Source organism: Cygnus olor, chromosome 5 (assembly GCF_009769625.2).
Source record: "Cygnus olor isolate bCygOlo1 chromosome 5, bCygOlo1.pri.v2, whole genome shotgun sequence".
NCBI lineage: Eukaryota > Metazoa > Chordata > Aves > Anseriformes > Anatidae > Cygnus > Cygnus olor.
The window spans coordinates 26,296,467-26,308,631 of NC_049173.1; the positions used below are offsets into that span (position 1 = coordinate 26,296,467).

Consider the following 12,165-nt stretch of genomic DNA (forward strand, 5'->3'; position numbering starts at 1 on the left):
TGTAATTTGTCTTGTACTGACCACAAGATAGATTGGGGGGCACAAGAACACAGAAAAGACTATTTTCCCTTGCACGACAAGGTCTGCAGCAAGGTAAAGTAGCAGTATTCACAGTGTGCGAGCTACTAGCTGCGTTGAAAAGCTATTGGAGCATGTTCCTCCCTCAGCTCATGTGTTATCTAGGCAAGATATTCTGGTATATACTGCGAATGATCTAAAGTATACTTAAAACTACTAATGAAAATAAACCCAAGGAGATATGATTTATTTCTAGAAGACCTTGCTTACTCCTGCAGGTGAGATATGAGGAGAGATTGGGGACAAAATATCTTCTTTGATAAAAAGGGAACAATTGGTGCAAAACTGGCTCTCCCCTTGAGGCTGGAGGACATGCAGAGCTTCTGCAGGGCTTTTCTCTTCTAGAAATACTTTTTGTGGGTTCATCAGTATTGCAATACTATTTCATAAGTTGGGAAAGGAAAAGAGAACATCTTAGTTGTTGAGAGAGAGAGTTTGAGCATTTTCAGTTTAAAAAAGGTTTCGTAACTGTGGCTATCAGTGCATTCATATTTCAAAACCTCTGTCATATCAGATATGGGTGCTAGTGCTTACATAAGAACTCAAACACTGTGAGTTGGAGGTGACTTATTACAGCAAAATTCTAAACTCTCTAGCACCATTGGAGGGGAATTAGTAATGGTTACACCTGTTAAAAATAACTTTCACATGTTTGTAAGTTTCTGGTCGTGGCAGGCCATATATCCCTTCTGTTCTTTAAGCATGGCTGATGTCATTAATTAAGCTTTGTTTTTGTAATTTGTTAGGACTTTATTTTTTTCCTTAATTGGACTCTCTCTTTGCTACTCTTGAAGGCGTTGTCTAATTTAGATCGAATTTTACGTGAAAGCAGAAGCATTAAAAATACAGTTTCTGAGAGTTTTGAAAAACTGTATCTGAAACAAAAAGCCCCTATTAATGTCTCACAGAGGACACTGTAAGACTTCATTTTTACCTTTCCAAGAGTCAGCAGTGAGCTCACCAACCTGTATACACGTAGTTAAGTCTTAACTGCAGTTGGGCCTCTTGCCTGCCTCAAATAGGTGGGGAAGGACTAAGCAAAGGAAGGTTTATAGCTGTAGATGGAGGTGACTCATGGCATTCAGTGGCTAGGGTAGAAATTCAGAGGAAATCTGGCTTCATTAATCCTGTAGCTCATGGAAAAAATATTCAAGCTTGGGCTCTTTAGTGGATGAAAAGACTACAGTGTACAGACTTCATACCAGATGCCCACACAAAAGTGTTAATGCTGATATAGTACTTAGCAAGTAAAGTAATAAAGCAGTAATTGGTTGCTCGGAACATATGCTCACAAAGAGCTCTTTTACTCAATTACAGAGGAATATAGCTTCCAGATTTTTATCTGTGAGATAAGGGGTTGTGTGAATGGGAAGCTGTGCTTATTTTGCAGATGAACAGGATTTTGTTGCTGGCATAGCTAGCTGTACCATTATTCTCATGCTAGAAATATCTTACAGGATCTTGATATTTGACTGCTTCGGTCAAAGTGGCCAACACCTCCAGTATCAATGTGTTACACTAGAGTAAAGAGTTGTACAGAAGCCTGGTTTTGACGAGTCAAACCTGAATTATTTAGATCTGGGGGTCTTTTTCTCAAATTAAAGTTGCCGATCAAGTTAACTAAAAATTTGTTACGCAGGATGGTTCACTGTAGCACAGGCAAAAGCCATATACCCTGAGGATTACAGCACACCACCCTAAAGCACAGTATGCAACTTCAGGTAAACTTAATTGTGGAGGTGCCCTCATGGCTGGATGAAAATATTTGAAAAGTTCTTTCTTTAGAGTGGAAATGCAAAGAATTGGGTACAGTAATAATGACCTAGAATGTAGTACAACCTAACTCCTCCCTAACTAATTCTGGTCTTTTCTAACCTTGTCCTCTATGCATTATCAAAGTCATTGAAGTCACACGCTTCAAAGTCAGGCTTTTGCAAGACCATGGCCTTCTATAGAACATGCCCTTCCTGCCTGGTATGATTTCAATGAGGACGTTCTCTACAGAAGCCATCATTAACTTGGTTAACACCACTCCCTCCCTCCTTTCATTTACTATTTTGTTGATGTCTTACTCTGTTCATTTATTATTTTTAACCTCTGTCTTAAGTTGAAGTCCTAAAAATAATGAGAAAAGCAAGTAAGTTCTTCAAAGTGTTTTTTAAAGGTTGTCAAAATACAAAAATATGCATAGAATTTGTAAGATCTAGAATACAAAGCACTTAATTTATAGTTGTCAAATCTTACAGAGATGTACTGTTATGGAAAAATAAATAGTTGTAATAGTAGCTATTACATAACATTACTGATCCTCAGATCTTATTTAGAAAGGTGATAGAACCGTGAAATGATTTGTGGCAGACCACATGGGCAGATGACACTGATTCCTTAAAGCCCTGCTGACTAAAACCCACTGCCCCACTGCTCATAATATTAACTATGATTGGCCATGCATTTAAAGATTTGGGTTATGTTATTTATGTATCATGGATATTCAAACTCTTGACAACTCCTATGATTTTATAACGTCTGAAATAGTTAAGTATTCCCTATAGTAAAAACTCTGGCTGTTGTAATCACCTATGGCTGAGGGAACTTGATTTCCTTGATAGAAATCCAGGTACCAGGGACTATTAAAAAAAATAATAATTCAAGCAGAGCCACTAGAAATCTTAAGTCTTAATCATCAGCAGAAGTTTATTGAAAAGTCCAAGAATTTGGCAGTACTAACAGAGGCCTCAGCAGCAAAGTTCCTGTGGCAGACAGCACGTGTTTTTGACTGCTGCCACAGGCCTCACTGGTGACTTGGACAAATTCGGCTTCTTGAGCCTGTTCCTTGCATTTCTCCCATTCTTGAGGAGCCATTTCGCAATTTATTGAGGACCAGCAAGGGCGTGAGCGGCCTAAGGAGCGCAGCACAGAGGCAAGGATGGCACCGCAGAGTGTCACGCTGGTTGGACCACCTCTGTCACTTCACTCTTGACGTCAGCGCTGCCACCAGAGATGAGGTGACCATGGGCAGGAGCTGGGGTGAGGAGCTGCAGCAACTTGGGAGCTGGCGAGGCAAGAGGGGCTGTGAGGCAGATCACTGCCTGCTGCTCAGCTGGGGCTTGACTGGAAGAAGGCTTGGAGCCACTGCCTTGGCAACCACGGTCCTGGCCTGCGTTTTCTGTCCACGTTCCCCGCAGGATTTCACAAAACCACACAGAACTGTAGGGGTCAGAAGGGACCTCGAGAGATCATCGGGTCCAACTTCCTTTACCTTGCTACATTTCAGTGCCTCTGTACCATCAGGAGCACCTGAAAAACTGGTTAACTTTCTGTTTTACATCTGAACGGCCACCAGCGGCTCCCGGCCCGCTCCCTGCCGCCGGGCTCAGCAGCACACCGGGCCGCCGGACCCTTCCCCCGGTCCCGGGGCAGGACGAGGCCCAGCCGGGCGCTGCCCCCCCCCTCAAGCCGCCTGCCTCCGCCCGCCGCGCCTCCGGCGGTGACGTCACGGCGCGGTTGCCATAGGAACGGCCGGGGTCGCACCTGACGGCTGTCGTGAAGCAGCGGGAGGAGGGCGAGGGAAGGAGGAAGGAAGGGGGAGCCCAGGCCCGGCCCGGCCCCCGCCGGGCCCCTCCAGCCCCGCCGGCCCCGGAGGAGGAGGAGGAGGCCGGAGGAGAAGGAGAAGGAGGCGGTGCTGCTGCCGCTGCCGGCGGCTATGTAGGGGCCCCGGTGCGGGCGGATCCGGAGGCCGCTGCTCGCCTCTGGAGCGCGGCGCCGGGGCCGGGCCCGGCGGGATGTTCTCCAAGAAGCCGCACGGGGACGTGCGGAAATCCACGCAGAAGGTGCTGGACACCCGCAAGGACCCGCTCACCCGCCTCAAGCACCTGCGCGTCCTCATCGGTGGGTGAGGCGGGGGGGGGGGGAGGCGGCGAGCGGGGTCCGGCCCGCGGCGCTGTGCGGCCGCCGCCCCCCGGCCCCGGCGGAGGAGGGAGCTGGAGGCCGGGGACACCGGCGGGTGGGGGGCTCGGGGCCCGCAGGGACACCCCGACCGCAGCCCCAACCCCAAGCTTCGGGGCTGGGCCGGGCCGGGGGACCCCAGGAGCTCCGCTCCCCGCTGCTCTGCACAGGCACCGGCAGCCCCACCTTGTCTGGGGGAGGAATTCATTGGGCAGCGGGGACAGAAGTGAAAAACGGGTGGATTTCCCCACCAAAACGCTGTTGTGAAGTCAGTGAGTTTGAATAGAAGCGGTGAGTGAGCAGTAGTGGTGCCCCTGGCTCCCTAATCCATTTTCCGCCAGTACCTAAAGTAACAACGGTGTTCTCTCGAGTTGGAGCTACCAGGGTGAGTGCTCACCAGGACCCCAGTAGGTGAGCATCCATACAGCTATCCCAAAGACATCTCTGCTTCGCAAATTGGTCAAGAAGGGAGCATAAGCACTTAGGTGCCACCGTAGTGCAGTGCGGACAGCTGTTTAACCTGACCAGCGAATTATATTGTGTGATTATATGCAGTAACATGCCTAATGGAAAAGGCAGAGTTAACCATTCCAAAATATCTGCTAGCTGGAGGTGTTTGTAGAGATCTAGGTCCTTGTCATCGAGCTGTCCTTGAAAAAAGCAGCTTCCTCTCGAGCATGTTTTGGGTCCTCGAGTTCAGTAACCGTATGGGTTGTTTCTGACAGTTTATTAATGTGTGAGCAGAGCAGGGTCAAGGGCAACTGCATTCCGTATTTAGAACAGAGTGTTGAATGGATTATTTTGGGTTCTGCCCACAGTCTGGGGGTATTTGAGTAGATTGTCCTCAGCCTGCAAAGCTGAATTCTTTCCTTTCAAAGGAAAACGGTTCTTGCTCTCTTTTTTCTTTTGTATTAGTGTTTGAAGGAACAGCTGTTCCCACATGGCAGCAACTGCTGCTGCATGACTTATTTTTGTAATGTAATTATGTCTTTTGAAATGGAGAATAGTTTTGTAGCGAGCTATCCCAGACACTTCAGTAGTCAGATATAGCCTCTTGCCTCACTCAGGATCTTAGAACTCGTCCTAGCTAGCTGCACTGAGCCAGTTGTGGCTTGTTTTATGTTGATTTATGTTTATTTTTAGCTCCTTAATCAGTTGAAGAAATTTAAGAGGAAAGATCATTATAAAGAAACTAAATACAGCTCTGAATTTAGTTTTCCTGGCTGTTGTGGGTTAACCCCAGTAGGCAGTACACTGGGTAAAGCATGCTGAATATTTCCAGTTTGCTGTAGTCTTCAAAACATTATATTTGTCTGATTTTGATCTGGTTTGTTCTGGATTTGGTGTTTCTGTAACTTGTCTGCTATTTACAAGATTTTTCCTTCAGGTTTGTTAACAGTCAGGTGCATTTAGTGAGATGCAAGCTGTGAGCTCTAGTCAAGCAAATGTTCTTATCTAATCTTGGGTTTCTGCTTACTGGCTTTAGGACAGACGAAATCTGCTGGGACATGTTTTCATGTGATGGCCATTCCCCTTTTTCCACCGCACATGCATATTTCTTGGCTGTTTTAGCACAGCTCCCACATATGCTTTCTCTAAGTTTGGGAGAATGCAATTCAGTGTATGACTGTATGTAGGGAAAGGTGTGACACTGCTCTTCAGTTTGTCTGTCTTGTATCCATCTACAAACTTTTATTGTTATGCAGGCGTATCTTAGATCCACAAGGTACAAAAACAAGGTGTTTTTTTTTTTTGTAAGGGGGGCAGAGCGATACTTCTCTAATTTGTAGTTGAGTGCAAGAGAAGTGTAGTGCAGATTATTTGAAGTCCATTTTCTTCTGTGATCACATCTTCGCTTTATTCCTTAAATTTTTCTCCTCCCTAAACAGGCCTTCAAAGTGTAAGCTCTATGCCTTTTCTTCTCCATTTGTTTCTTTGACTAGTCAGCAGGACCAGATTAAAGAAAAGAAATGTGCCCACATGGGACAAACTGCTGCCTGAGATGGCTTTGGATGCAGACGCCATGCTGCAGCTTGAGCAGCTTAGTGCTGCATTTTCCTGTTTATCTTTTTTCTTCAGTGACAACTTCCCCCCGCCTCACACACACCCCAGCATAATAATCAGCATGTTTCCATGTGCTTCAGGGGAGCCAAGTGAGCTAGTGCCAGCAGGCTGTCTGGGGGAGAGGAATGGAATCTCTGTTTGGTATCTTCATTAATGAAAAATTGTTTGTCTTGTTCATTGCTCTTAGCCTCTGTGTATCGGAGACTAAAAGACCGTCAAGAAGAGAATTCTCGGATGTTTTGCGTGCAGAGAATGGGGAGAAGTGTTTCTTGTTCATAAATGGCAAAGTGCATTGGACCAGAATTATTTTTTCTGCTCTGCATTTTAGTGTTCGGTTCAGCGACAATAAACTGAAACATGGCCTTAGATTCATGGTTAAGACTCGCAAGGAAGAAAGGAGTGCTACTTCATCTTCCTTGTATTTTAGCAAGGCATCAAAAGCACTCGTTTTCCATTAAGACATTACTAAGATAATGAAATAGTCATGAAAAGAGGCAGAGTGGTCAGGAATTTTAGACTGATTGTTATCTATTAGCCAAAGAAGACACATACAAACCATTTTGTTACGGTGAAAGATGGACAGTTGAATCCCACAAAGCAGCAGTGCAAGTCAGACGTTATCTAAAAATATTTAAGCTAGGATCATATGGTTGTTAGACAAGACCAGAAGAGAGCGAACAGTTTCAGAGAACATAATACGAAGCTAAGTGACCGGATAGCACAAAGGCAGGCAACGTTTATTTTTAACAAATTAAAAATAGTGCACATTAGATGGAATTACGTAAATGCCTTTTACAAGACAACTTAGAATCCCGTGAGTTGTATCATTTCAAGAAAATAAATACTGTTGTTGACAGCTCAGTTTAAATTTAGTCAAAAATGCAAATTAGTCTGCCTAAAGTATACAGAAAACTTTGTCTTCATAAAACAGTAGTGAAGTTATCTGAAAATATCACTGCAGCATTACTAGTCTTGTTGCTGTAGTCAGTATAGAGAGGATTTAGAGATGGGAGTGGCTCAGATAAGAATAAAAGTTTAATGTAAAAAGAAATCTTTGGAATCCCTTTTTGGAGGGATAGAGAGTGAAAAATGTGGAAACATACATGAAAAAGACTAGGAAGTAAAGCCTATTAAGAGCTACTGAGTTTGAAGTTACAGGAGAAGATTTTGGCTTGGGGAGCTCCTGAGTGCTAGCCTGTCTACCAGGTACGGGTAAAGTGGGGGGTAAATGTATTTGCCTTTTTTTCAAAACAAACAAACAAACAAAAAAAAACAAACAAACAAAAAAAGAAAACTCATGATGTAGAATCTGCTTTTTGCCACTTCAGTCCAGTATCCTGATTCTCTGCTCTGGCTCAGTATGGCTTTTTTCATGGGATATTTATTCAGTCCGTTTTGTAATTAAGCAACCAAGGAAAATTCAGAGAAATTTAGGTGACCAATTCCTAATTATTTAAATTAGCTGTTAAAGTAAATATAATAAATGACCAATTTATGCATGTCACAGACATTAAGTTTCCTTATAGAGGTCAAAGCCTGGAGGAAACCTCCAAGTAGTAATAAGCGCTGTTAATGCTAAGAACTGCCATGAAAAATTGGAAAGAGATTGAAGAAGTCATCCTGCGATTTATCAGTCTCTGAGCAAAGGTAATCTGCCTTTGTGTGTTGCCGCTGCAGTACCTTTCTTGAAACAGATGGAACTATCTTCTTTCTAGAGACTTGATGATTTTAAGGTGGGTTAGTTTCTTCCTATAGAGAACTGATCATCCTCTTTATTTAATTAGTTCTGGGACGTGCCTTTGAAGCATACAGGCTGCTAGCACTGTCTCTGTCAGCATGTGACTTTTTTTAAATCAAACTCTTCTCTCTGGTTCCTCTACACCGGGAAGGCTGTGGCAGTTGCGCTTACCCAGAGCTGCTTTGGTGGTAAGAGCACAGGAACCCTGAGCAGGAGCATGGCGTGGGATTCTGCTGCCAACGGCGTGGAAGTGGCTCAGCCTTGTCAGCTAATGGCCATTTGGGGGATTGTTAAGAGGAAATAGCATGGAAATAATACTGCCTTTTTCTTATCATCAGTGTTGCACTGCTTAATTGGACCTCAGCATCAAAGAGGTCTTTTTGCTGTGCATATGCACATAAACGGTAGTAACAACATAATTAAGATTCTCTGGTTTTAAAGTGATAGCTCTTAGAAGTTCATTCTAGTAATTCTTCAAGCATCAAATCATGCTTGATTTGTCCTATTGTTAAAGCTGTGCTTTGGGATCTCTGTAAATAATTACGGCAGCTAGGTATTTGACTTCATACCGTCATACCTTAACAATATTGACAATATTGTTTTTTTTATGGTTGTGGTACCAAACATGTTGCTGCTACGGCTGAATATGTGATTTCAGTCAGAATTTTAAATACATGTATATAAAGAAAGCTAAAACCTGATATCTTTAATGATTTCTGCATAGTCTTACTCTGTGCAAGCAAGACAAATGAACATGCTCAGTTTAGGATTTACTTTTATGGCTGAATTCTTAAGGGAAATCCTTTGTTTTTCTACTTTTTGGTAGGGGAGGAGTTACAGGCCTGTAATCTGTCAATCCAGGGTAAAGCAAAAAGGAGTATTTTGTTTCTCAAAAATTATTTTATTTGTGTCTGATACCTTTAAAATACACTGTATCTCTGGAGCCATGGAGAGCATGCTTGTTAACATTTAATGCTAAGAGAACAGTGTGTTTGAAATGTGGATCTTCTTAGTTGTTATTTGGTTTTGGTGTTCCCAGTGGTTGGTTAGTGCTCGACATCTCCTGTGAGTGATCTCTGAAAGGGAGGAGTCAAACTGTGCAGGACAGAATGAGACAGTCTATATTTGACATTGTCTGATATATTTCTCAATATTAAGACAATATACTTAGACAAAGATTGCATTTGTCTAAAGGGATTTTAATTTGAGAAATGTATCTCACTGGCAGCCAGCCCTAATGCTTCAGCTGGATGACATTCATTGGTGTTGCACATGGTCAACATCGTTCATTAGAGTATCGCTGATGTACTGTAAGAAATAAAAATTTTTTACAGCTGTTCAGATGAAAGGCGGGTGGGGAGCTGCAGCAAACTGGCTGCCTGGAATTTCCTCTGGAGATAACTGTTCCAGAAGTTTCTGTGGATATGCAGCGCTGTATTATTTTTGGCATGAGTTGTGTGTATTTTTTTATTTCCCTCTCCTGGTAATTCTAACTGCGGAGGACATGTCACCGGCAGTATTCATGGGTTTGGCTGCAGGCTAGGTACAGTTTAAGACATCAGAGTTGGTGTTCTGTCAGTCTTAAGCCTGAACCCTTTCTGATCTGTTTTAGCCAGGGGGAAGAAGTGTTTTGCTTTAGGATTTTGGCTAATGTTCCGCTTGACTTGCAGGCAGCAGCGCTGGCCAGTGCTGCCGGCTTGCAAGGACAAGGGCTGGAATCGGATCCAAGTCCCAGACCAGACAAAGGGACGGCTCTGACCTCTTGGATGCGAGGGAAAGGTCTGCGTGGGTTCAGCTTGTGGCAGTTCGCAATGGAAATAAGTGTACTGCTGTGGAAGTGCTTGAAGTTACTCAGATAAAACCTACTTTCTGGAACACGCCTGAGTTGTCATGGAAGTATTTTTGTAAAGCTCACCGGTGTTGTAACTCCTCTGGAGTCTGCCGGCAACCTGAAACAATTAGGTTGGAGAGCTGTCAGCTGCGCTGCTCATTCCTATAGAGCACTGGTGTTGAAATTTGGCAACGCTTTGTACGTAGACCATGTTCATTAGTGCTGTTAATGTGCTTATTCATTCATGGGTTTTGCCTTGTACATTTGTCTCTAGAAGGTGCTCATGATCTGGAGTTCAGACTTGTCCAACACAAAATTGAAGTCCATTAAAAGATTTCTTTTAGTATGTTCTTTTTTCAGTACCCAAACCCTCAAGAATATCTTCTTTGACAAAATTACTTCCAAAAAATGGAATTGTCTGGCCAAATAGTTGTTATTGTTACGATAAAGCTAAGGTGCAGCCCTTGTTTAACAGAAGTGCACTTGTAGCGCACTGTTAGAGCAAACCAGGTTGTTTCCATCAGCTCTTCTTCGCTTTTTCAGTCTGTTAACTATGTCAGAGCCATCAGTTAGTTCCAGATGTTTTCTACTTAACCTTTTAAAATTACATATTTTGATATTCCAGAGACTGCTTATATGTAACTGAATCTCTGCACTGCTTTGCTATAAAGCAGCAGTTAAATTTTCCACCTTGGGAGTTTGGAATAAGTTCTGCTGGATATTTTGCCTGTATGTTAGCTGAAATTTAGGACACGTAGAAACTTCTTGCTTACTAAAGCCACCAATTTATTATGATAATTGATACTGAATACTCAGCCCGTAGCAGGCCTCTGCTTTACAGAAATGGAATTAGAGATCTGGCCGTCTTCCAGGTCATTGCTTGTTGCAGTTGTCACTGGTGTTGTGTTTCTGGGTGAGGATGAGGGAAAGTGACTCAAAAGCCACCGAGTCTCTGAATGAGACGGGATAATACTTCTGTTATCTATCAAACTGTGGCAGCGTGTAGTATAAACACACTATTAAATTCCCTAACACTCAAAAGTCAAATGTAAAATGAACCACAACTTGGAATAATGGTAGACTGTTCTGTTAGCTGCTACAGTAAATTTCTGTGATGCTATGTGTGAAGCTGGTGAATGTTAATGCTCTCTTTAGAAAAAGTTAGTGTATTTCTAAGATCTGTGTGTGGTGTTTTTTTTGTTGTTGTGGTTATTATAAGTTCACTAGGTTGATTGTTTACCACTAAAGTTCTGTCCTGTGCAGAAAATTCAGGTTTACCTGCTTTATCTGTATAAGATTTTAATTTCACATGGAGGTGCAGTCATCTACATAGTATTCCCTTGCTTACTCAACTCATTCATAAATATGCAACAGATATTGCAGATTAGTTTATAATCATTTATAATGTAATATGTAGGAAACAAAATAGGTAAGGAGAGTTGTATTAAAGCTCGCTGAGGTTGTCCTGCAGAGGATTGGGGTGTTACATTTGTAAACATGAAAGTTTTCCAGAGTCTTGCTGAGGTGAGCCTGTACAAGTTTAAATATACAGTAAAAGTCTCTGTTGCTTTTTGTGTTTTACGTCTGACAAAACAGTGGTTTGTGGGGTTTGTTTTCTTACTTTTTTTTTAAGCTCTCTGAGATGGTACTTGGACTTAGAATGCCGAAGTACTGAATTCTAAGTATACCATCCTGTTTGTATCCTTCTTCAAATGCTTGATATAAAGGATTTTTTTATTAAAATCCTGAATTACTTCTGTGGGTAAAAATTATTCCTCCTTAAAAAGGGAGATGCTGATAATTGAACTGTAATTAAAGCCTTTGAGCAAAAACACACTTACTCCTAGGCAGAGTTGTGTAGCAGAATTAAGCCTAGAACTGCTCTTCCTAAAATGGTCAGCCTCTCCAGGCACTGAGGTCTGCATAGCTTACTGAGGTACTTGAAAAGAATGTAACCTTTTGGAAAGTTTGAACAATTAACCTTCAAAAGAGTTGGCCATTTGAAAATACATGAAACCAAGTTCCTGAAAGAGCAGTTGGCCATTTGAAAATAGATGAAAGTAAATTCCTAAAAGTATAGTTGCATATAAGCATGGAAGCTGATAGGAGAGGTGAAGTTTTTTTATTATTTGGTTCTGATGTTTTGTTTTCATTTAGTCCTGTCCTACGGCTCTTGTCTATAAGATGGGGAACAGTACAACTTCCAAGTTTTAACGGATTTAATGGAAACCTGAATTCTGGTTGATCTGATACTCAGTTGCTCTTGTGGTGAGGTTTGTACAGCTACCTTAGACGTTGTCTTCCATTTTTAGTTTGTTTCTCTGTATCGTGCAACAAAATAGAACTGAATTTGTAAACAGAATACAGTTTCTACAACTTCCGTAGGAAATGCTAATTTACTTGCTTAGTGCTGGACCTAGAAAAAACAACTGCTGCTTTCATAAAAGCTTCAGGGGAGGAGGGAAGGACAGAAGTTGTATAGTGTCTCTTTGTGCTTAAATGTAACTTT

At 42.5% G+C, this 12,165-nt stretch overlaps 1 protein-coding gene across 20 annotated transcripts in view; it reads left to right on the forward strand.

Annotated features, from left to right (window-relative positions):
- The first annotated feature begins 3,600 nt into the window (after positions 1–3,600).
- RALGAPA1 (Ral GTPase activating protein catalytic subunit alpha 1) overlaps positions 3,601–12,165 on the forward strand; it is a 131,477-nt gene continuing 122,912 nt past the window's right edge. For 6 of the 20 annotated variants that reach the window (XM_040557420.1, XM_040557421.1, XM_040557422.1 and 3 more), the window contains exon 1: positions 3,601–3,966. In XM_040557420.1, the coding sequence (XP_040413354.1) occupies positions 3,861–3,966 (106 nt within the window). In that variant the 5' untranslated portion in view covers positions 3,601–3,860. The remainder of the gene's footprint in view (positions 3,967–12,165) is intronic. The other 14 variants (XM_040557423.1, XM_040557429.1, XM_040557431.1 and 11 more) reach the window with 7 other exon arrangements.